We start from the raw sequence: 27,980 nt of genomic DNA, 5'->3' as shown, positions 1-27,980 counted from the left end.
ACAGCGTGTGGATGAGATTTGTTCAATATCATCCACTTTGCTGATACTGTATTTGCTGTGGATTTTTCGCAACGAATTCCGTTGCGGAAAATACGCAGTATTTACGCAACGTGTGAACTGGACCTTAGGGTAAAATCACAAAGCCAGAAGTGGTTTTAAAGGAAAGAAAAGGTGTATAGAAAAGACTGATGCATCTCCATTTTTTGGTGTCCACTCCTGTGTTTGGCTCCAAAAACTGCATCAAAACTCTGTGTGTGGTCCTGGCCTTAAAATATGCCTACAAACCGCTTCCCATTGACTTCAATAGGAAACACTACTCATATGAGGCATATTTTTATGCTGCTGAATTAATAAACGCCTCGTAAAAATATGCTTCATAAAAAAGAAGTGACATGTCACTTCTTGAAACATTTTACAAGATGATTTTTTTTTTTTACACTAGAAAAAATGCTTCAAAAATCGCCTCAAAATACGCTTAAAAAACTTTTGCAACCAGCTCCACAAACGCCTGGATTTAGCAGTGTTCTATTGAAATCAGCGTCATCTTTTTTCTGCTTTACACGTGTGCCGTGTGAACATGCCCTTACTCTAAACAAGTACAAGAATATGATCTGACTGGTGACCTGAGACAAGTTCACATAGTCTAGTGAAGAACGCTTAGTCGGCAGATTAGTCACAGGGCACGGAGCTTGCTGATCTGCAGAACTTTCCTAAACTGTCTAAGACTCTTTCCTTTTCTTCAGACTCTTCTAGCAGGTAGGTGATGGCTTTCTGATCGGGAACATCTCCTGTATAGTGATAGCAGTCAATCCAGGTGAAGCTTATTGAGGTAAAGAATACAAAGAGCAGATATGTAGTAGCAGACACAAGGATTGTCTGTGAAACCAGTGCTTGTGGGCTGTGTGTCTGGGGTGTAGGAAGTGAAACCAGATGTGCTTTCCTCTACTTTTTTTCTTTGTTTTTGTGAGAAAAATCAGCAGCAGGAACTGAAGGCCCAAGATGCTTCATTCGACCTCAAGGGTCCTGCCGCAAAGTTTTTTTTAGTTGTGTACAAACTGCCTCGGTCTGTTGTCAGGAGTGCGTTACAGGACCCTGTGTACACCCTCAAGTGCCTGTGTTTCAGGAGGACGCTCGGATTAGGTTGGTGTCATTGTGCGGTTTGTATTTAACTATTCTTCAATATTCATTTGTGAAAAAAGTTATTGTTCAGTGGAAAAGCTGAGCAGTCTGAAGGCTCCTTGGAAAGTCCAGTACAAAAGGGCAAGAAATGAACTTCAAGATAAAGCTGTGAAGCAATGTTTAATGAAAATGAATGTGTATAAATAATCCAGCAGGAAAAGTGTGTGTACGATCCATGTGCTGCTGCAGGTACGTATACCACCGTCTGTCCTTCATAAACTGCTCACATGTTATTAGATTTAGTTTCTTTAGTATTAGAAGTACAATTGTTATTTATGGGTTTTATTCTTCGCAATTTATAATAAATGTTTTAACATAATTAAATGGACCCCTTGAGAAAGCTACCGCAAAACGTGCATTGGGGCTCGTGGTGTGGTGTCCACTTTTAGGGCGGATTTAGACGAACGTGTTTTGCTTCCGTGCCGGCCGCGTGGTTTTCATGCGGCTCACGCGGACCTAAACAAGTCTAAGGGGCAGTGCAGACAGTCCGTGAGTTTTGCGCAGCGTTAGTCCGCTGCGTAAAACTCGCAACGTGTTCTATGTGTCGGCGTTTTTCGCGCATCACGCACCCATTGAAGTCAATGGGTGCGTGAAAATCACGCATGCCCCACGGAAGCACTTCCGTGGGACAAGAGTTATTCGCGCAATAACAGTAAAAGAATGAACTTGCTCCATAGAACAAACTTTCCGGCTGTACGAAACAGCCGACACTTCAGTGTGACAAGCGGGATCCTGCTCGTTTAAGCCGTTAGATGACACGGCCTAACCCCTTAGATGCGACCGCAACATCTAAGCCGTTACTATGAGGGGGAGCAGCCCTCTGTGACGTTCCATCGCCCCTCCCCCCCCCTTCAACGCGATGGCAGGGAGCCGATGGTCGCCATTGCAGCCTTAGGGGCCTTATGAGGACCCTCAGGTCTGCTATCTTTGTACACCTACCGGAGGCAAAGCTTAATAAGTGCCTGTCGGAATCACGATATACGGCAATACATTAGTATTGCAGTATATTGTGTAAGCGATCGCTGTTTCACGTCCTTTAGGGTATGTTCACACGCAAACTCAATAACCTGAAAATACGGAGCTGTTTTCAAGGGAAAACAGCTCCTGATTTTCAGAAGTTTTTTAAGCCACTCGCGATTTTCGCAGTGTTTTTCACGGCCGTTTTGGAGCTGTTTTCTATAGAGTCCCAAAGATTGACCTGACCTTTTTTGCGGCCGTTTTTTTCAAAACGGCCCATCGGAACAGAACGTCATTTTTCCCATTGAAATCAATGGGCAGATATTTGGAGGCGTTCTGCTTCCGAATTTTCGGCCGTTTACTCCCCGAAAAACGGCCGAAAATAAACCGTGTGAACATACCCTTAGGGGGAGAAGTAAAAAAAAATAATTTTAAAAGTAAAAAAACAAAAAACTCTTCTCATTTTCCCCCACAAGCAATGTAAAAAAAATCATGGTGAACACCGTAAAAAATAAAACCCCAGAATCTCTCTTTTTGGTCACCTCAACCGACACAAAAAAATGGAATAAAAGCTATGAAAAAAATCACATGTAGCCTAATATGGTGCCATTAGAAACGACCGCTCACCCCGCAAAAATAAGCCCTCATACCGCCATCGACAGTAAAATAAAAAAGTTATGGCTCTCTGAATATGGCGCCACAAAGCAAATTTTATTTTTAACAATTCGTTTCTACCTTGTAAAAGTAGTAAAATATAAAAAAATATATATATATAATAGGTCTCTGTGAAGTTGCAAGTGGGGTATAGAGTTTGATCAAATGTTTACTAAGAACCTCGTGTTCGTACATTTTTATTTTGCTGAGCTGCAATAGATAAAGTATAGCAAGTGGATGTGCGGTACAGGTTTTCTTTCCCCCCTTGGATATAAATTTTTTAAATAAATTTGGTATCGCGGTAGTCGTATTGGCCCGCAGAATAAAGTTAATGTCGTTTTTACCGCACGGTAAACAACATAAAAAAAAAAAACTGCAGGAATTTTTTTTTTCTTACGCATTCCACTCCACAAATAATTTTTTTTCCAGTTTCCTGGTACATTATATGGTAGAATAAATCGCAACTCAGGAAAAAAAATATATACTTACCCAGAACTCCCTGCTTCTTCGACCAGTCTGGCCTCCTGGGATGATATTGCATCCCATGTGACTGCTGCAGCCAATCACAGGCTGCAGTGTCACATGGCCTGCAACGTCATCTTAGGAGGCCAGGCTACATGCAGAAGGGGGGGGGGGGAGTATGAACGCTTTTTTTTTTTTTCAGATGAATGAAACCGCTTTTTCTGCAACAAAATCTGCTGCATGTGACTGCGCTCTAGGACCTTGTTCACACAGTGCAGATTTGCTGCAGTATTTTCTCCTGGAGGTTTTCGCCCCAAAAAAAAGTTCATGCAAATCTGCACTCTGTGAATTAGGCCTTATAAGGCCTAATGCAAACAACCATGGTGATTTTTCGGTCCGCAAAACCACGGATTCATTGTCTGTATTTGCGGGCCATTTGTCCACAAAAAAACCTTCCGTAGTGCATCCGTGTTTCATCAGTAGTCACAGAGTTGCAAAAAAAGGGAGGCTGGATTTCATGTCACCAGTTTGTCCCAACCCCCTGAGTAGATCACATGACCACTTAGCAGCACGACAACAGGGGAGTTCCCTGTAATCGCATGGCAACGTACCCGCAATTGCGGACGACACATAGGCGGCAACCCCTTATGCTGTCCGCAATTTAAACAAGTCCCATAGATTTCCATGGGTGAATCTGTGCCGCAAATACGAACATTAATATGACATGTCCTGAATTTTTGCGACATCCCTCCCACCCCCTCCATTGTAGTGTATGGTAAAGAAGAAACTGCTGAGTGAGCAAAAATTTTGTCTGGAACGGTTTTATTTCTTATTGTAGCTTACAACACAATAAAACTTAGCAGTAGCTTTTGTTTTTGAGAGCAACTTCAGTTGTTTGTTCCTCCAGACTAATTTTGAACTACATGCACTATTTGAAAAAAAAAATCACACAGTGGAGGTTATTTTATTAAATCTAGTGCAAGGGCACAACATACCTCCCAACCGTCCCAGATCCAGTGGGACAGTCCTGGATTCCGGGCGGTGTACCGCTGTCTTGGGCAGCCAGTGGCATGTCTCGGTTTAAACTGTATCTGCGTCCTCCGAACCCAATAGTACAGCAGAGAGCCGTCTGATCCTTGCTCCACCATTCACTACGTAAAGCTAACTGTGAGCAGCTTGGGGCAGATAGGCGCGATTTAGTGACATCATCGTTCCTCTCTGTGCCAAGCCACACATCGCACAGACTAGAGGAGCAGAAGGATCTCCTCCAATCATCATGGGAATGGATGGGTCAGGTGAGTGTTTTTTTATTAGACTCTAAAAAGGCATTATACAGGGTATGGGGAGCAGCTAGGGGGGCATTATATTGTGTGGGGAGCACTATGGGAGCATTATACTGTGTGTAGGTGCCCTATGGGGGGCATTATACTGTGTAGGGGGCACTATGGGGCATTATACAATGTGGGAGGCACTATAGGGCATTGCACTGTGGGGGGGGCAGCTACGGGGGCATTATACTGTGTGGGGGCACTGGGTTATTCTGCTGTGTGGGGGCTCTATAGGGACATTATACTAGGGTAGGCCCTATGGGAGCATGACACTGTGTGGGCTGAACTGTGTGTGTATGGGTGGGAATTGGGCTGGATTAGAGGCGTGGCTTAACAGGGGAAAAATTGCCGTGCCTCTTTACAACACTTGAAAGTTGGGAGGTAGGGCAACAAGTATTAATAAATCTCCCCCGATGTTACTCAAATACACGTAACATTGTTCCCCTTAGGGTTGTATTGGGTAACATAGTATGTGTCTTAGCAAAAAGTTTCCGCTAACTACGAATGTGCAACATTTTTCAGTTGGATGCAATATAAATGCTGCATCTCGTAATAATTATTGTGACATCTAATCCTAAATATTTCAATAAAAAATTTGACTGCGTGCTGAATGTTTGCGGTTTTTGTCCACACAGTAATTACATGTAGTTTTATAGCATATCGCCTGTAAATACCATGTAGTCAAAAAGGCATAAAAAACCACAGTACCTGGTAAAACGCATATGGTTTTGCCATGAGACCCTCTACCGTTGCCATTCCCTAAAACTAGATTCACACACAGCGTTTACTCATGTTTTTGGTGGCCTTTTTCATAGCAATTTTGTCCCAAAAGACACTGCAGCTAGTGTAATATAAGAAAGAGAATATATATATACGCAGCTTTTGGTTTGTCATTTAGCTTTTTTTCCAAATGCAGCATGCTCTAGGTATGAAGTTTTTCCTGTAATTTTTTTTCCACAGGCTTCTCTCTAGGTCTTCAAAAACGCCTGTACAAAATGGCACTAAATAAAAATTGACCACCAAACTGCATGTAAAATGGTTAAAAACATTTTGAATGTTCTGTGTATTATTTCTCTGAGCTTTACTGACATCTTTTTTTGTCTATGATCCCAGCTGTCAACATGGCTGCAAGCAGTAGTCCCACTTTCATACGCAGGGTGGCTATATTTGGGGGCACCCATGGAAATGAGTTATCCGGAATCTTACTAGTTAAACACTGGTTAAAACATGGAGGAGAAATTGCCAGATCGGGTATGGAGGTGAGACCATTTATTACCAACCCAAAAGCTGTGGAGAAATGTGTTAGATATATTGACACTGACCTGAACAGAGTTTTTGATACCCAAAGTCTTAGGTAAGAAAGCACTGTGTTTTTTCTTTTGTATCATTTTGAAACATAACATTGTAAAATTCAAGAATGGAGGAGGGGGAGGCAGGGACTATACTATTCTGTAAAACTTTTCTTTGCTAGACCTATTTTTATTTTATTTTTCTGTAGGGAGATAAATTATTTGTGTGTAGCCTTCGCCTAATGCATTACTAGAGACATCGATTTATTGCTCAGTACAAAAAAAAAAAAAGTCTAGGTGTAGCTCCAGCCTTAAATAACTCTGACTATTTGGTAATTGCTAAAAATACTACTTTCTGGACTCCGCCACAAGAGGAAGACTGAGGGCCCATGAACAGGACTGTAATTTTGATCCGCAATTATGGATCCATAATTGCGGATCAAAATACTGATCCATTCATTTCTATGGCCAACGGACACCTTCCCGTATATTTACGGAAGGTGTCCGGGCCATGGAAATGACCTGCAAAAAAATAGGACATTCCTTATTTTTTTTATTTACGGACTGTGCTCCTATACTTTATAATGGGAGCACGGCCCGCAAATGTGACATTCCACGGCCGTCCGTGCCCATAGTCACGGACCGTGATTACGGCTACGGCCATGTGCAGGGGGCCTAAGTTACAACATCAGGATCTCTCAGCACAGCTTAAAGAGGATCTGTCACAAGATTCCACAATACAAACTGCATACGTTATTAAATAGATCTCTTAGACCTGATGAGTCTGGTGTACTTGAAAATCCATTCCAGAATAGCTGTATAATCCTTTCTCAAAGTTTTCCTGACTGGTATTAAAAAAAGCATTTTATAAGACCAAGTATATGTATGGTGTTATCTCGATTACCTCCCACCTGGAGCTAACAAGTGTGTCCCTCCTCCCTCGCACCATGCTAAAATCTCCCACATACTAAGAAGCTGTAGTTTTCCTTACTTTGCAGTAAAAGAAAGCAGCAGATAGAGTTAGAATCTGTAATTCCGCACTACAACTGATGCTGGAAGGCCGGGTCTCCCACTGCATAGCCTCTCGCTGCAGCTAGTACTGAGCATGAACTTGGTTTCATAAAATTCTCATTTTAATATCGGGCAGGAAAACTTTGAAAAAGTATTATACAGCCATTCTGGCATGTATTTTCACAGTAAGTACATCAGTCTCATCAGGTCTAAAATATCTATTTAATTACGTGTGCAGTTTTTATTGTGAAATCTGGTGACCGACCCTCTTTAATATTTTATTTTTGAGCAAATATATATTTTGAGACCCAAAAATTCTCATCACCCTCTAAACCTGCAAATCCAGAATTAAGTATTTCTAAAGCACAGTTCACCTTTCGTAGGCCTCTCTTTATAAGCAAGGCAGCAGTGGAAAGATCAAATCCCTATTAGGAATCTATTCTGTTTAAAAAGCAGAAGAGACATCTGCCAATTCTAAGTGACATGAATAATGTTAGCACGTTATGGAATGGCTGCTTATGCAATCCCTTAATCTATTAATATAGGGTCACAAAACATGACGTACACTGATAGAGTATCTGTCAGCTCTCCTGACATGTCTGTTGTAGTAAATACTTATATTTCCGTTAAAATAACAATTCTGAAACATCTTTCCTTGGAACTTTGCATTGTTCCACTCCTCTGTTATTCCTCCTAAAAATGCATGTCCTCTGGACAATAGAGGGTGTCCCTACAGTCTACATTGTAAGCATTGATTGGACAGTGTCATACTGTATAGGGCCACGCCCCTCTGACAAGGGAATAGTAATGTCTAGTTGTCAATTTATTAATACATTTCCAGGAAGAATAACAGGGAATCAGAATAATGTGTAATTCAAATTAAAAAAATGCTCCTAGAATTGTTTTTCATGGGGAATACATGAATACAGAAGGGCTGACAGATCCTTTTTTTTTGTTTGTTTTTTCTCCAAGCTTATATATATATGTGTGTGTGGTCTCATAATGAGTTACTGCAATAAATGTTTTATAGACCTGTAAGCAACTTATCTTTTTCCCCTTACTGCTTTCTTTTATATATTTATCATTTTAGTTTTGTTTAAATAAGTGAATATCTCTGTTCCTGTATATGTAGTAAAGAGTAAAAATGTGCTGAGTCCCCAGTGCAGCTTTTTAGCCGCTGACCTGCCAGGACAAGGGAACAGAACATTTCTCTTTGTGTGCAGTGACATTTCGGCATTTTGCTGTGGGATAGTGCTTACTCACCCTGGCGTTTTGTTCCTGGTGTTTGTTCTTGGCATGAGCTGAATGGATCTATTTTGTTTCATTATCACAAGTTTTCATCCTGCCGGGGATTGCCCAACCCAGCACTTCTTTATACTCCGGGGAAATACTATAATTGAAATAATCGAGATCTTAGATATTTTAACTACATTTGAAGTACTTTTAAAGATATTGTGAGATGTTAATAAAAGTCTGAAATCTGCCTAATGCCCAGCAAATGCAAACCTCAGGCTGTTCTACAGCAGTCTGTCGTAACGCAGCCTGACTCTCTGCTGATCAACCACAATGAAGCTGCTTGAGATTTAGATTCTCCAAGACTTCCCGGTTCTAATGGTTACTGATTGTGAATGAATTAATGCTAATCGATATTGCTAAAACTATGTTTTTAAAGCGTATTTAACTTTCCAGCTGACTTTTCAGAATAGGCTGTCATTTCTGTGTGCATGAGAAATAACACTATTTCTGGTCATTAAATAGCGGTTTTTTTTTAACAGTTCTCCCCTCTGCATGCGCTCTCTCTCTCTCTCTCTGTTTTCTCTGAATGAGCGGAGCCAAACTGCTATTATGTCTACTATAAACTGCACATAAAAAAAGGAGAATTTTGCTTGCCTATCTATATCTAATATATACAGAAATGAGCAGCATAGCTGAGAATCCAGCACTGGGGTGATAAATAAAACTTACCAGGAAGCTGCAGCACGTCTGTGTGTTTCTTTTTCACTCTGCTCCTGTATTCCCCTCCCCTCTCCATAGACTTGTATTGGCAGATTGTCTCTTTCCTCCCCCTCCCCCATTTATAGACTTCTATGGGTACGCAGTGAAGAGACACACCCTGCATCTGTCAATTCTACTCTGTAAATAGGGACTGATTTTGCTTGATAACAGGGGGTGGATAGCAGATTAAGGGAAAAACCTAGTGGCAGTAACTTCACACAGAATTTTCATCGATAAAACAACTCAATTTTAACAGTAAGTACACTTACAAAGTTGATCTATATCCAGTATACTATTAAATTAGCGTAAGTTGTTTGAAAAGTTTAGTGTCCAATTAAATAGATGTGTAGGGTATGTATTCTCCTTCCTGCCGCCTTCAGACCTTCATGTCTACTGTGATTGGACCTAGACTTTGCCCAGTAATGATCATTTAAATGGATATTTTCAACATTTATGGCATAGCCGCAGTATATTCCGGCTGCTGTCCCCTTAGAAGTCAATGTAGAGACAGTGTGAACTGCGCTCTGCCCTCACCACTGAGGTCTATGGGAGTTACAGAAAGACCCGAGCACTGCTTGGTATAAATGATGACGATGGGAATACCCCTCTATTACCACGTTTTTATTTTGGTGTTTTAGGTTTTTTTTTCTTTATGCTACATATTAGGGTTAAACTGCATTTGTATTCCCTTTACAGAAGAATCTCTTTGTTAATATGAGAAAAATGCAACAACAGTAATCTAAGTCTCACTCCACTAAAAACCTAAATTCAAGCATAATCTCCTCCCTCCCTAACATCTAAGCTATAGTTATCGTTCATGCAATGTTTGTCTGGTAAGGTCTGTGTCCGTGGAAGAACAGATGGGAATAACCTTGATCCATCGCTCCTATCTGCCACTATTCCCTCACATTGGATGGGTACAGTGACCACTAAATAATCTCTTCAGTATGGGGGCCATAAGATTTTTTTAAATTTAAAAAATAACATATAGAATGTGTTTACAGTGCACTATTCTGAAGTTCACTATTCTGAAGTTGATAAGGTACTATATTAAAACTATGCCACAACAGATAAAGCCTTTTTAGATGGAAATTGCCCCCAGACTATATAATTTGGTGTATGAAGCAAGCACTATAACTAAACAGATTAATATTTCTCTTTTAAATGGCAAGAAATGTTTTGTCTTTTTTTGTAAATTTTTTATTTATTTAAATTTTGGAGACATAATAAGGAGGGGAGAGGGGTAAGGGTACAGAAAGGAATGGATGGGGATCAGGGGTACAACATAAGCAAATACAAAGAAACAAAATAACAATTAACAGTTGTCTCTGCTGTATTATATTAAAATCAGAAAGCTACTGTAATGATGGGGGTAGGGAAACAGACAAGTGAGCCCTAATCTACCCGCCACTCAGTCCCTGCCTACTTGCAATGACCCGCCCTAGGCGACGGGGTACAACTGGGCGACGGTCCCTACGCTCAATAAGTGCACGACAGACAAACAGACAAGGGTACACAGAAGCAAAGGGAAATGGGGCAGTTGCCCACGGCAACACCGTGAACAACAAGAGTGGTGAACGAGCCGAGTCAAACCAGGAGTGTACGAGGTACCAAACGCAGAGCAGGAGAGTAGTGAACAAGCCGAGTCAAACCAGGAGTGTACGAGGTACCAAACGCAGAGCAGGAGAGTAGTCAGTAAGCCAGGGTCATATGAAGCAGGGTCAAATAGTACAGAAGCTGCAGCAGGGCCAGGAAACCAAACGAGAAGACTCACCAACATGGAGGAACAGGAAAGGCAGGTATAAATAGACAGAGGGCGGGAGCTAGCTCCGTCTGGCCAGGCTGTGATAGGCTCTCCCACTCCTAAGCCTGCCATCCTGAGTGGTGGAAGATGGAGTCAGTCTCACAGACATAGAAGCAGGTGCAGACTGATTACCTATGGGCGTATACACAGAAGCTGTGCCTGGCAGATCCTTAACACCTTCCCGACCGCCCACTGTCTTTTGACGTCAGGCGGTGCAGGTGCTTAATCTACAGAGACGTATTTTGGCGTCGCTGCAGATCAGGCTGATGAGCGCTCGTGTGAGCACTCATCCTCTAAGCAGGAGCTGTAACTAACAGCTCCTGATCTTAGAGCAGCCTCCTGAACACAGCTGGGGTCGGCAAACATTCGGACCCCAGCTGTGTAACCCTTTGATTACCGCGGTCCGTGACCGCGGCATGATCAAAGGGAATTTCCCTCTTTGATCGCATCACCGGGATTCCAGTGATGCGATCAAACACCGGGGAATCCCTCTGCAGTCAGTCCTGGGGACCTACAAAGTTTTTTTTACCCCCAAACTGTGGGAAAATAAAATACTATTTCTCTCGCATAAAACAAGGCCTCATACAGCCACGTCAATGAAAAAATAAAAAAGTTATGGCTGCTGAAACGCAGAGAGGCAAAAACGGAAAAATTTAGCTGGTCATTAAGGTCTTTTCAGGCCCGGTCATTAAGGGGTTAACAGCTACATATATACCTTCCATACAAAGTTACGTGTACTTCAAGTTATACTTATTTCGTTACTGGCACTAATTTTAATTTTGGTTTGAAAGTTTGTAATGTGATCTATCCCATCATGTTAGACAAAGCATCTGTGTTCTGGGTATCTATCCATCTATCCCAAGTCCTGTAATATTTATCTAGGTTTATCTAGGTTTTGTTCAATTGACCATTTCGTTTTTTCGAATGACTGTACCGAACAGACCTCGTCAATCCATTCTGAGGTGGATGGCGTGTCTTTCTCCTTCCAGTGTCTAGCAATTATAAGTTTTGCTGCATTTAGAAGGTGGGGAATTAAGGATTTGTGGTTTATGCTCCGGTAGGACATGTCCAGATTCAGGATTACTAATTCTAATGTTAAAATGTTTTGTCTTTTTATATTGCAGTAACGATCGTGAAGGAAAAGCGCTGTATGAAGTTGTACAAGCACAAAAAATCAATTCCTTATTTGGACCAAAGGGGAGTAAAGATGCATACGATGTAATACTCGATCTACACAACACCACTGCACACATGGGGGCGACACTGATCCTCGAGAATTCTAGAGATTATTTTTCTATACAGATGTGTAAATACATTCAGGTAAAGTATGCATCTAGGTCAGGGGTCTACAGAGGGCTCTGTGGCACTAAAAAGGGGCTGCCCAATCTAGGTATTCTGCTGTCTGCCAAACGCTGTCAACTGAGTAAATAACGCAGCGAAAATCGCGAGCGGCTCAAAAAACGTCTGAAAATCAGGAGCTGTTTTCTCTTGAAAACAGCTCCGTATTTTGAGACGTTTTTGACTCTGCGTGTGAACATACCCTAATAGTGTATGACTCCTTGTCGTGTGTGTGTGTGTGTGTGTGTGTGTGTGTGTGTGTATATATATATATATATATATATATATAGTGTGTGTGTATATGCTACTGATACTGACTTCGGAGGTATAGTGCTGTACTTTGGAAACATCTAGCCGATGCACTAGTTGTCCTGTGAGACATATGTTTATGATATTATTATAGTAATGTAGTATTATTATAGTAGTTCGAAGAACTAATTGATTAACAATACTTTTGTAATGTATCAAATTTGAAAGTAATGCGGCCCGTCAACTTCACATTTTTTTTTCTCTGTGCGGCCCATTTACCCGGCAGAGTTTGAGACCCCTGATCTAAGCACTGTGGATGAAATGGAATTAATGTAAAATACTGTGTTTTTCATGGGTCCAAAAAATTTCGTCATGACTTTTACAGTGACTTGACCCAAGCAAAGGTGATGTTTCCCCTTCATAACTGTTTACCATGTAATACATACCATAGACACATCCCATAAAGCTTTTAACAGGTCCATGGAAATGGTGGGAATCTTGCATTTGCCCCCTCACCTTTTTCTATTGGCTGTATTACCCTATACAGAGTTCCTTCTCCATTTAAGGAGGAAGGAAGACCAGCCTAATGACCATGTCACCGTTCTCTCCTACAAGGGATGAGGACTGAAAAAGACTAGGAACTGAAGTCCTCTGTCCTAACCATGTATGTTAGCTTGAGAGTGTCATGTGGGAAGTTTTATGGGTCTTTCCTCATTTGTGTATGCCCCTAACTAAATCTTACATGGATCTCTTCTCTAATGATGACTATGGGGGATGGATTGAACCAGAACTTGGTGAAGGAAGGGGGTGGTATGAAATTTTATTTAAGCTGCCATATTACATAAACCTCTGGAATTTACCTGTAAGACTTCCACTGGGTTCTCCTTTTTATTTATACCACAGAAGTCCATGGCTCCTGTGCCTTGTGCTGTGCTATTAATTGAACACCCTGGAGTAAAATATGCAACAACTCGCTCTATAGCAAAGCATCCTATTGGTAAGTGATCTATAAAGTCTGAAATGTGTTTACCCAAAAGTACTTGCTTAACTTTATATGACACTCTCAAAGTCTGGCTATGTATATGTCAACTGTGTTACTAAATTTAATCAAAATTGTCCAAGAGAGGCTTCATTAAAAGAGGCCAAATACATAACGATACAACCAGACAATACAATCGGTAATTATTAAGTGTATACTGCCAATACAGTCCGTTCCAACCATTAGTAATTGGTAGCATACACTATACCAGATTGGGAAATTATGAGACCAAAGATTGTCCCAACTCAAAAAATCATGACCATACAGACTTCTTAGCCAAACAATTATACACTCTTTAGTTTTCCATACATATGGACAAATTAAACCCCCCCCCAAATTTTATTCCAAAAAAGTTTTAACATTCCATAGTAAACAGGGGTGGTTGCAATGGTAGTTCTGCCTACGCGTTTCGGACAACGCTCGTGTCCTTACTCATGACATATCATAAATGAAATAGTGGCATCCTGAAGCTTATATCCGGTCAATACAGGTGGAACGCAGTGCAACTTAGTAAGACGTGTTGTGAAACGCATTGCAACTTTCTAACACATGTATTATGCCAAAAGTTCCGAAGGACATGTATACCACAATAATATGTATGTGGGATATAAAAAATACTAGAATATAGCAGAAGCTATAGCAACACTTCCGTGTTTTTGTATTAAGCAACGGCTTATGTTAGACATTATGTAAATATTGTTGCATGCATAAATATTTTTTGCGACCGAATGTAAATTTGACAGCGATCATAAAGCCAGGAAAAAAGGGGCAATATGGAAAGACTAATAAAAAACATTAAAATACATTAAACATGTGTTTGGCCGAAAAAGAATGTCCACGTACATTATCAATATCAGAACATAGGCTTTCTTTCTGTATAATACCTGTATTGTTTTACTCACAACAATCCATTGTTTAGATTATATTTGGGGTGAATTTCCTGTAACCCCAATCATGAGTGCCCTCCCCAAAACACATAAAGGCGTCAATCCTCTACACATGCGCCCTATTGTGTCGGACATAGGGTCCCTTACGGAGAAGCTGTCCGAATGGCTGGATTCTCTTCTCCAGCCCCTTGTACTCAGGGTTCCAGGTCACTTACGGGACACACGTGATGTTTTACGTCTATTCTTTGATAAAACCTGGTCCCATAATTATACTTGGCTAAGTGTTGACGTTATATCGCTATATACTAGCTTTCCACATGCAGTAGCCCTCAAAGCTCTGGACCATCATCTATCCATACACCGTAAATATAGTCATGAGCTAGAATAATACATTTTGGATGTACTTGTTTTTCTTATGACCCATAATTACTTTTAATTTGACAGACCGTTGAAAAGTTATAAAATTATTACATTATTCAACCCGCTCGGCGAACGCTGTAAAAAATAAAATAAAATAAAAAAAGAATGCAAGAATTGCTGTTTTCTGTCGCATGTACTCCAAATTTGTACCGATAAAAACTACAAGTCGTCCTGCAAAAAAAGGCCCTCGTACAGCTGCATCAGCTGAAAAATAAAAAAGTTATAGCTCATCAAATATGCAGACACAAAAACAAGTTTTGAAAAATTTTTTTTTACTGTGTAAAAGTAGTAAAATATATAAAAGAAACGATATAAATTTGGTATAGTTACAATCGTAACGACCCGCTGATTAAAATAAATATATTGTTATTTATACCACACTATAAACTACGTAAATTTAGGACGCAAAAAAGAGGCAAAATTGCTGGGGTTTTTTCTATTCCCCCCCCCCCCCAAGAAAAAAAGTTAATAACAGTTAATCAATGATTATATGTACCCCAAATGGTGCTATTAAAAATTACAACCTGTCCCGCAAAAAAAACAAGACTTGTATACAGCTATGCCAATGCAAAAATAAAAAAGTTATAGCTCTTTGAATGAGACGATGGAAAAACTGAAGTCATTAAGGCCTAAAATAGGCTGGTCACTAAGGGGTTAAAAACAGCCTCAAGTGAAACCATCAAAAAACCCAGTCACATAGGTATCCAATAATATTGTATATCAATAATGGCTTATCAAACTCTGTGAAGTGTCTAGTATCCACAATCGAGAGAGACCAAAATGTAAAACTCATTGGTAAATTAAATCCGTTACCTGTGGTTGGCATGATGGCCAATGGAAGTTTCACAAGAGGGAACATGTCGATGCGTGTTTTTTAACCTTCATCTTGAGGTGATAATGCTAGTACGCTAAGGGTTTGTTCACTCGGCAAACAAAAAACGTCTTTAAAATACGGACCTGTTTACAAAGGAAAACAGCCCATGATTTTCAGCTGTTTTTTATGCATCAAGCGTTTTTTGCTGCATTTTTTACGGACGTTTTTGGAGCTGTTTTTCTATTGACAATGAAAAACGGCTCAAGAAGTGACATGCACTTCTTTTTTATTGGGAGTTTTTTTAAACGGCGCATAAAAAAACCACCATGTGGGAACGAAACGCCGTTTTTCCCATTGAAATCAATGGGCAGAAGTTTGGAGGTGTTCAGCCTCCGTGTTTTCAGCCATTTTTCGGGGGGTTTCCGGCCTGAAAAATGGCTGAAAATAAGCCCTGTGAACATACCCTTAGGGTTTAAATAGTGCTCTACTATAGCGGTGTCCAATGGGGCATAGTGCATCAGTTTGCTGGCCAACGTCGGACCCCCTCCGCGCCATAGATGTCAATACAAGCAAGCCGCCTATTAGATTGGGAAATTACCTTTTTAAATATTTCTATTTCATTAAATGAAAAAAGATTCTACTAGTAGCAGTGAAAAAAAGTGGCCGTTAAAAGCAGATCAACTGACTGTCAGCATTTCTTGGCAGTTTTGCATCAGTGTGTCTTTAAATTTTCATCTGGTTCTTGGCCGTCTGACCATTTTAAATCTTTGTTTGCCATCTGTTTTTCATGGCTGTTAAAAAGATGAATACATTTCATTTGTCAGGGGTTTTCTTTTGTCCCAACCTCCTGAAAACACCACCGTTCCCACTGTAGATAGTTCCCAAGTAGTACCACAGTGCCCATGCAGATAGTGCCACACACCCCTGTAGATAGCGCCACACACGCCCCACCCTATAGATAGCGCCATTGGGGCTCCCTCTTAGAGCGGAATCCCTAGTCGGAGCATTGCCGACGCTCCTGCCAGGGATTCTGCTCCTGGAGGAGCACCTGATGTCACGGTCTATATATGGACAGTCAAGAATAGACAAGGAGGCTGCACTTCCAAAAATATAACAGCCTTTAATCACCCATGTGACGTTTCAGTCCAACAGGACCTTTCGCAATCACCCTGTTGGACTGAAACGTTGCATGGGTGATTAAAGGCTATTATATTTTTGGAAGTGCTGCCTCCTTGTCCATTCTTGTTTGCCCAATATTGAGGATCGTTAGAGGCGTGCAATCCTTTGGTGGTCCAGTGCTGTGGAACTTCTCTCCTTTATTATATATGGACAGTGACGTTAAGGGCTTTGAGATGCCGGAATTCCACTGCTGGAGGGAGCCCATGACGTCACTGTGCATATGTGGGCAGTGACGTCAGGGGCTCCATCAGGAGCGGAATCCCTGGCCAGAGCGTGGCCAAAAATTCCGCTCCTAAAGGGAGCCCCTGACATCACGGTCCATATATGGATAGTGATGTCCGGGGCTCCCTCTAGGAGCGTAATCCCTAGCCAGAGCGTTGCCGACGCTCTGGTCGGGGATTCTCATATTAACAATTCCATAACGTTACGGTCTAATTCAGAGGCAGATTAAGTAGATCATTGGCCCTGGGCTCTTCCTCAAACTTGGGCCCCCTTCACCGCCGCCGCCCCTCAGCGCCATGTTCTTGCATTTCTGTGCTAGCATTGATAAATAGGTGTTATGAGTCCACTTGTCAAAGGGTTGTGCCCTTACATACTGACAGTCTCCAACCATCGCTGACCACATCACACTGTTTAGGGACACATACTCCGGATAAGGGGAATGGCAACACCCATTTGTCTATTAGTCCTGGTCTAAACAAAACTTTGTGGAATACAAGGGTTTCCTAAAATAGACATGTCAGGAGAGGTGACAGATTCTCTATCAATACAGTGACTCACAGGTGATGTCTTACATTCTTGTCGTTCTTTTTCTCTTTTTTCTTCTCCATACGGTCCTCATGACGACTCCTCCCAGCCACTACCTGTTTCTACAGAATTTGCCACTCTGATGTCTTCAGCTCCTCACTTTTCCAAAATTACTGCCCCTTTAAACGAAGAAAAAATTCTCATGGTGCCACACACTATGCCCCTACATATAGTGTATGGTGCATACCCTGTGCCCCTAAATCTAATACCATACACTGTAGCCCTGAATAAAGTAGTACCATGCACTGTGACCCTGAATACAATTGTGTCAAACACTGTAAAGCATCACACACACTGTGCCCGCTGTCAAAAGTGCCACTCATAATTTCCATTGTAGATTATGCCCCATGTAGATTGTGCACACCATGAAGATCCCTGTTGATAGCAGCCCCTGTAGATAGTGCTACACGACCTTGTAGAAAGCGCCGCACTCACCTGCCCTCGTTACTGCGCCATCCTCCTGTCCAGTGATGCAGACCTGATCTCTTCTGACCAGGCCTCATCTAGCAGAGTGACGCAATGATTTTATCGCGCCGTCTGCATCACCAAAAAGTGCTGACTAGCAAGGAAGGGAGGAAATTGTTCCATTGCCTCGCCAGCACTGTCAATTGTATCCGTGTCCAATTGATTCCTATGTAGGGGCCTTCTGGCCCTTGTCACAGGGGGCTTCCTGCTCCATACACAAAGCGGCTTTGTCGTGTTTATTACCGCTATTCACGACAAAACTGCAACGTGGTTTTATTTTTTGGGTGGCCATGGGTCCAACGTGAGCGTCGGGCCCTGGGCAGCCGCCCTAAACAAACCTATGGGGATTCCCTATTGGTCTATTTATGGACAGTGACGTCAAGGGCTTTCACAAGACAGGAGAGCCTGGCCAAAGAGCTTGCGATGCTCTGCCTTGGGACTCTAGTCCTGACATCCCTGTCCATATATGGATAGTGACGTTGGGGGCTTTATCCGGGCTCCGTGCTTAAAGTAGTGATGTGCCCGGATAGTACTCTTGTGAGGGCCAGGATCAGTTTTTTACGACCATCACAAGGTGTGGATTTCTGAAAAACGTCCCATTAAAAACTCAATCATTGACTTCTATAGGGGACGTCGGGCCGTGAAAACGGCCAAAGAAAGAAAACATGTTCTATTTTTTTGATGGCCAGTAGTTAAAAAAGCATCCATCTGAATACAACCATACAACTTTATTGTTCTGGAAATGGCCATGTGACTATTGTGTGTGTGTGTATAGCGTTAGGGATGGGCCACTGGAGGGTATTTAATCCCTTTATGTATGGAGCTGTTATTTGGTCAATGTATTTTTTTTCATATATATTTTGAACACTGTATGGTGGAATTTACTTTAGTCATTGTGTGGCACTGTACAGTATATTGGTGCAGTGGATGGTGGTGGCGGCATTGTATAGCATTGTCATTTGGCCAACATATGCCTCTGTTATTTGGGAACCATAATGTATGATGCTGTTAATTAGGCACTGTATGGTATGGTTATTTGTAGGGTATGACCGTACACTATTGAGGGTGCCAACAGAAGGTACTGTATTGGGAACCTTCAATGTAAGGCCATCCTGAGTGCACTGGTAGAAAAATATCAGAAGTGTTTGGATAGGGGGAAATTTGAGACCTGAATAGTTCGCTTAACTAACCATATGCTCTTCTTTAGGCCAGGATCCCATGCAAGCTTTTGATTCAGTTTTTGGCTCCGTTCTTTTTTTTTTTTTGTTTGTTTTTAGCTAAACACAGGGTGGACACGAAAAAAGTAGATACATAAGTATTTTCTTTATATATTTCATTTCTTTGGGATTTACTTCTGAAAAAACTGCACCGAAACTGTGTGTGTGTGATCCTATCTTTACAAAGATCTAATTACCAATAGTGCTGCATAGGTAAGCATTGTTTAGCTTGAAGACCTCTACAGATATTAATTTGGCCCGGTATAGTTTTTTTTAAGAGGAAATATTTACTAGGCTGTCTGTGTGAACAGTATAAGTCCATACAAAGAAATTAACACATTGCATCCATATAAGACAGCTTTGTGATAGACTGTGAAGAAAGAATAAGGGTATGTACACACATGGCAGATTTGGTGCAGAAATTTATGACTGAAGAATCCGTTCCATAAATGTGACATGGTTTGTTTCTGCAGCATGCGTGCGTGTCATTTTTACAAACCCCACAGAGAAATATCTGCAACAAATTTGTCATGTGTGGACAAACCCTAATTAATAAATCACAATGATCAATGTGGCTGAAATTAAGTTAAGCGAACGTAATTATTATTGCCTGGTATAAACAAAATGATCAATTATAAAGCTTTTGTTTATTATTGTTGAAAGTTGGTCATTCCTTTATGAAATGGCTTCCATTGCCAGTATGGTCGGAATAAGTCCTTGTATGTACAATTCTGGGAGTTAGCGATCATTACTGTCTGGTTTCGAAAACGAGAAACATGTAAACAGGAGATTAGCCCTCAAGAACGAAGTTATAATGCAATCTATATTATGGGAACATAGACCAGAGACGTCCGGTAATATGATCCTTAATTTTATGTTCTTTTATCACAGGCATAGAAGTAGGACCTCAACCTCAAGGAGTTATTCGAGCAGATATTCTACATAAAATGAGGACTGTAGTAAAGTATGCACTGGACTTCATGCAGTATTTTAATGAAGGTAGAGATAATTTGTGAATTACTACTTGCTAAGCACAAAGAATGACTTCATTCAATACAGCTTTATATATCATTGTAGCCATTCGCCCAACATATGCCCCTGCACTTTGGACGATCACATGGTATACATCAGAGCAGTGGTTCCAGACAAGGCATCGCTAGGGGAGGGCTGGTGGGGCATATGCTTGGAGTGTTGGGTTCCAGGTTGGCAGAGGCACCAGCAACGCAACCTGTATTTACCAGGGTATTTAGATAGAGGGTTAGGTCAGCAGACTGAATATTTACCCCAGGTCCTGGTAAACCAGGCTTCCGCTTGGCCTAGTAAATCGCACTGAAAATTCATAATTAGGGTCACGGATTAGTAATATTGGTTTTGGGGTACGGTTCTCACCAGGCTGGTAAACCACCAGCCCAGTCGGTATTAAGACTGGGAGGCCAGTGCTGGTAATAATTTTTCTCAGCATTAGCAAGTGCCGGTAATTTTACATAAAAGCAAAATTTTACATACCTTCCATTTGGATTGGTTACCCTTCCTTTGCCAGCAGTGGCCAGCCCTAGGAACGTCAGGAGCAAGATTACTTTTTGGGATTTGCATTGGTGGGATATTGCTGCAGGAAGGGAAGCCGAGAGCCAGAGACGCTCACATTCAGACATTAGACTGCGAAAACTTAGACCAGGCAGTTGGGAGATGTGCCAAATCTATCACCGTAGAGCACGCTGTATGATGCATTTGGCTCTTCTCGCTAGACATGTTAGACACTTTTACCTTCCTTAGACCACCTTTTGGTAAGCTTAGTTTTATAAAGTTTTTTTTTGCATCAAATTTTGGTGCACTTTGTCTAGTGAGAAAAAAATATCCTATTCTTTTTGGCGCATTTGCCTCCTTAAGTAGATATTCAACGTGATGCGACATTATTCACCAGTAGTCTGGGTGCAATTACAAGGCCTACGTGCAATCTCATTACTATATCTGTCTATATGGTTCACACACCCTGCTGTGCCCAATAATACCAACTAGGAATAAAAATAAACCAGTTTTTAATTCTCTCCTATTTTGAGTCTTTTTATACAGTTTTTTTTTTTTTATGGCAACACGTCATCGTTTTACCATATATATATTTTATATCACGGGGAGATCTATAATGTGAAATGATGACCAATTGACATGTCTGGCAAAAACGACTCCTAGACATTTTAAGCCTTTGTGCTCTAAAAAGGATAAAAAAGGCTTGATAAGTAAGGATCTAAGTGTAAAAGCCACTCTCCAAGACCTCACCCCTTTTTACACATATAAATATAGCTGGCACCGTTCCTCTAAGCCATGTGCTCTGGAAATGATAGAGTTCAAAATTCCAAACCCTGCAGACAGGTAGCGCTGCTATTGGGCTCATTAACTTCATTAGAAAGTTGTTTAAAGAGGCTCTGTCACCAGATTTTGCAACCCCTATCTGCTATTGCAGCAGATAGGCGCTGCAATGTAGATTACAGTAACGTTTTTATTTTAAAAAAACGAGCATTTTTGGCCAAGTTATGACCATTTTTGTAGTTATGCAAATGAGGCTTGCAAAAGTCCAAGTGGGTGTGTTTAAAAGTACAAGTCCAAGTGGGTGTGTATTATGTGCGTACATCGGGGCGTTTTTAATACTTTTACTAGCTGGGCGCTCTGATGAGAAGTAACATCCTCTTCTCTTCAGAACGCCCAGCTTGTGACAGTGCAGATCTGTGACGTCACTCACAGGTCCTGCATCGTGACGGCCACATCGGCACCAGAGGCTACAGCTGATTCTGCAGCAGCATCAGCGTTTGCAGGTAAGTCGATCTTACCTGCAAACACTGATGCTGCTGCAGAATCAACTGTAGCCTCTGCTGCCGATGTGGCCGTCACGATGCAGGACCTGTGAGTGACGTCACAGATCTGCACTGTCACAAGCTGGGCGTTCTGAAGAGAAGAGGATGTTACTTCTCTTCACAGCGCCCAGCTAGTAAAAGTATTAAAAACGCCCCGATGTACGCAACTAATACACGCCCACTTGGACTTGTTCTTTTAAACACACCCACTTGGACTTTTGCAAGCCTCATTTGCATAATTACAAAAATGGTCATAACTTGGCCAAAAATGCTCGTTTTTTTAAAATAAAAACGTTACTGTAATCTACATTGCAGCGCCTATCTGCTGCAATAGCAGATAGGGGTTGCAAAATCTGGTGACAGAGCCTCTTTAAGGCCGCTGTCATATGTCCGTATTTAGTCAGTATTTTGCATCGCGATTTGGAAGCCAAAACCAGAAGTGGAACCTACACAGAGAAAAGTATAGTGGAAAGATTTGCGCCTCTTCTGTGTTTTGGACCCACTCCTGGTTTTAGCTCACAATCACTGATGTAAAATACTGCCGTGTGAAAGGGTCCTAAATCTTACCTTTCCAGAATGCACAGTGATGGCTGGTAGTTTTGGGTGGAAAATGTAACAACCTTAGGTGTGGGTAGGGAATGATAGGTATTCCGCACAAAAGTGCTGTGGCTCTTTGGTCTGTTTTTTTTTTTTTTTTTAACAATAGTTCAACAGGGTGCTGTCAGATCAGGTAGATAAAATGGCATTTATGAAGCTTCTAACCTAATGTTATATTAGCAAAGATCTAATCGTAGTTTTCATCATTTTAATATTGGCTATGTAGCCTGATGGCTTTTTTTTTCCATAAATATGTTGCAGGTACAGAGTTTCCACCATGTCGTATTGAAGTGCACAGAGTACTGGAAAAAATAGACTATCCAAGGAATGACCGTGGTGACCTCGGTGCAATTATTCATCCAAGCCTACAGGTATGCTCCGCTAGATGGTTTAAGGCCTCATTTGCACATTGCAGATTTGTTCAGTATTTTGAAGCCAGAATCAGGAATGGATGAAAAGAAGAGAAGACTAAATATTTATTATATTTCACCTGTATTTAGGATCCAGTTGGTTAATCTGCACTGTGTGAACTAGGCTTAAAAAGTATCCACACGCTTCTTCTTTTCGTTTTTTTTTTAAAGTTTATTCCTGGTACACGTGTACAGGTCTATAATATATTTATTCTATTTATTATTCTGTGTGCTGGGCATCCAAACGATAAGCTCAATTGCACAGCTTGTTATTACTTCCGCATCTTGAGAGCATTCACCACGGACCAGACATCTTAATCTGTGCTCCATAAAGGTCTATGACCTCCTAAAGTGTAGCATTCCCTGCCATGCTGAGTCACTCTGTCCTAAAAAAACACTAAGAGCAAGTGGCCACACAGACCCTCCTCTGTTACTAGCACTTAGGCCCCATGCACACGACCATGCACGTAATCACGGTCGGTGATTACAGGCACGGCCGGCTGCGGACAGTCATCCGCATTTGTGAACCGTGCTCCCATCATAAAGTATGGGAGAATGGTGCGTAAAATAAAAAAATTGGACATGTCTTATTTTTTTACAGAAGGTTTCTACGGCACAGACGCCATCTCGTAAATAAATGGGAAGGTGTCCGTCGGCCATAGAAATTAATGTTACGGTCATAATCTACGGTCATGTGCATGGGGCCTTACACAGTAGTAAGAAAATCTTGTTTAAAGGCGATGTAAACCTTTGTAGCCTTTTTTAATATGAAATATATGTGTTTAATAGATGTCCATTTGAAAAATGTACAGTATATAAAAATGTTCTTTACTTTTTGGGCTCCAGCTTCTATATATACATTATACATAGAAGTTGCATAGCGCCACAGTGATCTGAATGTCAGTCAGCTAGACGACGGCTCGGCTGACGGCGGTTTTTGTGTGCCTCTCACACAAGATAACTGTAATACCGGTCGCATCTATGTTTATGAATAATGTGTATAAACACAACTTGTGTATTTCATAAAAAAAATACTACAAAGGATTACATTGCCTTTAAATGTGGTCCTCCCTTATGTAGACTCAAACGTATCTCCACAGGAGGGCTCCGTATTTGTTCAACTATTCCTTGTTGAAGGGAAGTATGGCTTTCTTCTCCTTTGGATATCGAGCGTACCATAGTTAACACAGCACAAAGGGACAAAAGCAATAACTGAACTGCACTTCCCATCTCTATGGGCTTCTTAGCAGCTACATGGGTTTCCGCTATGGTATGTGTGCTCTTGACCCGGACCTGAAATAGTGTATATGTAAAGTATAGCACTGGATAGAAAAGGGCCATTTGTTCCAGTGCGTCCGTCGCCTGTGGACTTCCAATAGCCAACTCCTACCACAGGAAAAATGTTGTGAACAAGTAGAAGTGCTGTTTTAAGATCGGTGTGGGTCAGACCGCCAAGGAATCGGTAAGTGATGGCATATCCTAGTGATGTGCCATCAGTTACTATAGTGGAAAACCCCTTTAAGCATTTTACCTGTACTGACTGAACTATATTTTACAGGATCAGGACTGGAAACCACTGCATCCTGGTGACCCAATGTTTATAACAATGGATGGAAAAGTTACCTGCTATGAAGGAGAAAATACTGTTTATCCAACATTTGTGAATGAGGCGGCATACTATGAAAAAAATCAGGCTTTTACCAAAACTGAGAAAGTGACACTGACTGCACAATCTATCCATTGCAGCTCTATATAACAACTCCTCCGAGTCATATCATGTGGTCTTAGTTATTGAAGAAAACTGTTAGGGGTCTTTTAAATACAGTAGATGCGTCTTTTATACAGAACTCTGAACTTTCTACTTCCTGGGAGTTTTCAGACCCCATCTCCCAAAGTTGTTTGAAGCTTAAAAGATACTGGAATTTGTAAGGGACCCATATAATTACGGTATTCTAGGTCAAAAACATCTATAGCTGTTGTCAGTGGGCTTAGATTAAACTTGGGAGGATTTAACACCAGATTTAAAAAATAAAACAAAAAACACACTCTACTCTACCCACTAAGATAAAACCTGACTATATCCATTGACCATGGTCTATTGGTACTGCTTATGTCATGGCCCCCATTTTCATTCCTGATCGCTCACTTTTGCAATATGACAGTAATAAAATGTCTCCTATCTTACAGAATAGAGTCAAAAACATTTCTCAGGGATATATTCGAACTGAGTAATGCTGAGTACCGGCTAGGAGCGATGGGTTAGGCCCCATACACATGACTGTATATTTCATCCGTGATTACAGACAGTAATTACGGACCCATTCATTTCTATTGGCCACGGACACCTTTCGGTATTTTTACTGATGGGTGTCTGTGCTAAAAAAATTATAGAACCTGTCCTGTTCTTGTCCGTAATTATGCCACAGATTCTCCCATAGCAGCCTATGGGCGCTTCCGTAAATACGGACCGCTATGGATGTGCATCCGTAAACTGTCCATATTTTCTGAAACGTTGCTATCCTAATTTGCAGCCTCCCTCTTCTTTTTTTTTTTTTACATTTTTACGGATCAAATACGCATTCAATACGGTCCGTGTTTACGGACACCCTTTCATATATACAGATGACTACAGATACGTATTTACAGACAGTATTTACGGATAGCTAAAAATACAGTTGTGTGAATACATTAGGCACAGATGCTGCAAATATTAGTCCTTTACTGACTGGTGGTGTATATACTAATGGTCACGAGGGGTGTAACAAACTTGGCAGAGAGACACAGTCACTATAAACGTTTCACAAATGCAATGAGGCAGTGGTTGGTCACCAGCTTGTTTCCTTTGAACAGAGCTCAGGCTCCTCCCCGATACAGGGGCACTTCTACTTTAATTCCAGGCCCTTTTTCTTTTTTGGTCTACAGCAATTCTTGACTCTATTGTGGGGAGGCCCCAGGCAATTTCTACCCACTGTCTCAGCAAATCAATCATGGGGAGGTCCCAGGCAACTTCCACCCATTACATCCAATGCTGTCTCTTTCACAGCAATCATTTGCGGGAAGGCTCCTGCACTCCACCCGCCACAGCAATAGGCCCTTTCTGGCTTTAGGGCCTAGTCATGCCCGCTGGCAAAACGGCAATCCTGCTGCTCTATTGACTGCAGCCCGTTTACTAAACCCTGTTAAGCAAGAACAGCCACCTTTTAGTAACTGAGGCCCCATGCACACGAACGTGCTTTTGCGGCCGCAATTCCCCCGAAAATCCACGGGAGATTTGCGACCCCATTCATTCCTATGGGGCCATGCACACAAATGGTCCGTGCATGGCCCCGGAGCCCGGACCGCAGAAAGAACGGGCATGCCTTATTACGGCCGTGTTCTGCGGTCCGGGCTCATTGAAAATAATGGCCGCAGGCGCGTGCACGGTCCGCGATTTGCGGGCGGCTCGCAGCTAACACTCCGTGGCCGGCCGACCCGAAAATCACGGCCGTGCATAAGGCCTAAGTGTCATACCGAGCATGAGGCATGAATCGATTCTACGCTGGATGTGTCCTCACCTGTTAAGGCGTAGTAAAATATAAATCAAGAATGCCACCCAGGTTATTTCTTTTCGCGCTTGCATTGGAGAGGGAAAGCCATCATTGCCTTTACAGTATGATATACTGTAGCAGTGAGCTTTGTTGGCTTGAGGACCGGCACGGCTCAGAACATGTGACCACAGGTCCTCTATCTCCATGTTTGTCTACATGGCTCTGCCCTTGAACAAGGAAAACCCCCTTCCACACCTTGCATCATGACACCAGAGCTGTATGTACGGAGCCTGTATGGAGGCACAAGGAGTCCATGATCTGCACTATGGAGAATTAGGCACTCCATGCCCCGTTATGTGATGCCATCCTACGACACGGTTATTACATATTCACCCCTAGAAGAATTGCTATGCAAACATTGCATCTGCATCTAGGGGGAAAAAATAAAATCTTTGCTGCAACATTCAATCAGTTTTCAATCTGTCGTTTTTCCAGAGCAGGTTAGAGATGAAAGCTGTGTCTTGACAGTAAGTTCCCCTCTGCTAGTTTTTATAAATTACGCCGTAGGTCAGCCTTGGGCTATGTTCACACGTACTGGATTGGCTGCAGAAAAATTCCACCGTAAATCCAGAGGAATCCACAGGGATATCCACAGCGGCAAATCTGTACCAAAAAAAAAAAAGAAGCAAAATCCCGTCTCAAAATCTCATATGCCACACAAGTATCAGCACATGTGTAGGTACTCTAAGGCCATGTTCACACTTTGCAGTTATCGTACAGTTTTCTAGGTATGTGTGTGTTTTTTTGCTAAATCCTAAACAGAAAAAAAGGATAAAGCAAAGACTAAGGCCATGTTCGCATATGGCGTATGAGTTGCAGATTTATGGTGTGGAGTGTGCACTGCAATGTAATTATTTCTGATGTCAGGTCATTTATTGATATTTCCATCGCATGTGAACGAGGCCTAATTCTACTACGGGGCCACTTCTTAAATAGTGGGGCAAAATATGATTCAATAAGGAGTCTGAAGAAATATCTAACAAGGGCCTATGTACAATAGAGGCAAACCATGCAGCCCATGCAGCAGGGGGCCCAGCCTAGGTTGGCTAAATATTTTATTTTAAGTAACGGTGACAATCTTGTGTAGAGATTTCCTCTCCATACATTCTACAATGTAAGCAAACAAGGGTGTGTGGAATTAACCCAAGGATCATGGGACAGAGATGGGGTCAAACAAACAGCTAGTCCTCCTTTCCCAGGTGGTTAGGAGTGCGTTGGTGTTAACCAGCAGGGGGCGCCATTATAATCTTTGCAATTGGTCTCGCTCACTCCTATGTATGCATCTGTACCTTAATTAATAATTACAAATTATTCAATTATTAAATTCAAGATCCACTGGAGTAGAGATCTGCCCAATTTATTTAAAAAAGTCAAGTTGCAGAAGTTATTAGTAACCACATTCTTTTTATATAGTTCATCAGGAAACAATAAAAACAGACTCAAGTA

General features: G+C 41.6%; 1 protein-coding gene across 2 annotated transcripts; it reads left to right on the top strand.

Annotated features, from left to right (window-relative positions):
* Window positions 1-687: 687 nt before the first annotated feature.
* On the top strand, window positions 688-27,980 carry ASPA (aspartoacylase). 2 transcript variants are annotated; one of them, XM_075854394.1, is made up of 7 exons: window positions 688-756; window positions 5,694-5,934; window positions 11,804-11,999; window positions 13,170-13,263; window positions 19,986-20,093; window positions 22,799-22,908; window positions 24,506-27,980. In XM_075854394.1, the coding sequence occupies exons 2-7, from the start codon at window positions 5,702-5,704 to the stop codon at window positions 24,701-24,703; spliced, it is 939 nt and encodes a 312-aa protein (XP_075710509.1). In that variant the 5' UTR covers window positions 688-756; window positions 5,694-5,701; the 3' UTR covers window positions 24,704-27,980. The 2 variants fall into 2 exon arrangements, with proteins under 2 accessions (XP_075710509.1, XP_075710510.1); XM_075854395.1 differs by lacking the exon at window positions 688-756 and adding an exon at window positions 978-1,368.

Source organism: Rhinoderma darwinii, chromosome 2, assembly GCF_050947455.1.
Source record: "Rhinoderma darwinii isolate aRhiDar2 chromosome 2, aRhiDar2.hap1, whole genome shotgun sequence".
Classification (NCBI taxonomy): domain Eukaryota; kingdom Metazoa; phylum Chordata; class Amphibia; order Anura; family Rhinodermatidae; genus Rhinoderma; species Rhinoderma darwinii.
This window is presented reverse-complemented; position numbering and strand designations above follow the sequence as displayed.

Excerpts from the sequence above, each read along its gene's own strand:
- ASPA (XM_075854394.1), top strand. The coding sequence starts at position 5,702 with ATGGCTGCAAGCAGTAGTCCCACTTTCATACGCAGGGTGGCTATATTT. Across the intron at positions 12,000-13,169 it reads AGATGTGTAAATACATTCAG|AAGTCCATGGCTCCTGTGCC; the intron begins GTAAAGTATGCA and ends TTTATACCACAG. Across the intron at positions 13,264-19,985 it reads TATAGCAAAGCATCCTATTG|GCATAGAAGTAGGACCTCAA; the intron begins GTAAGTGATCTA and ends CTTTTATCACAG.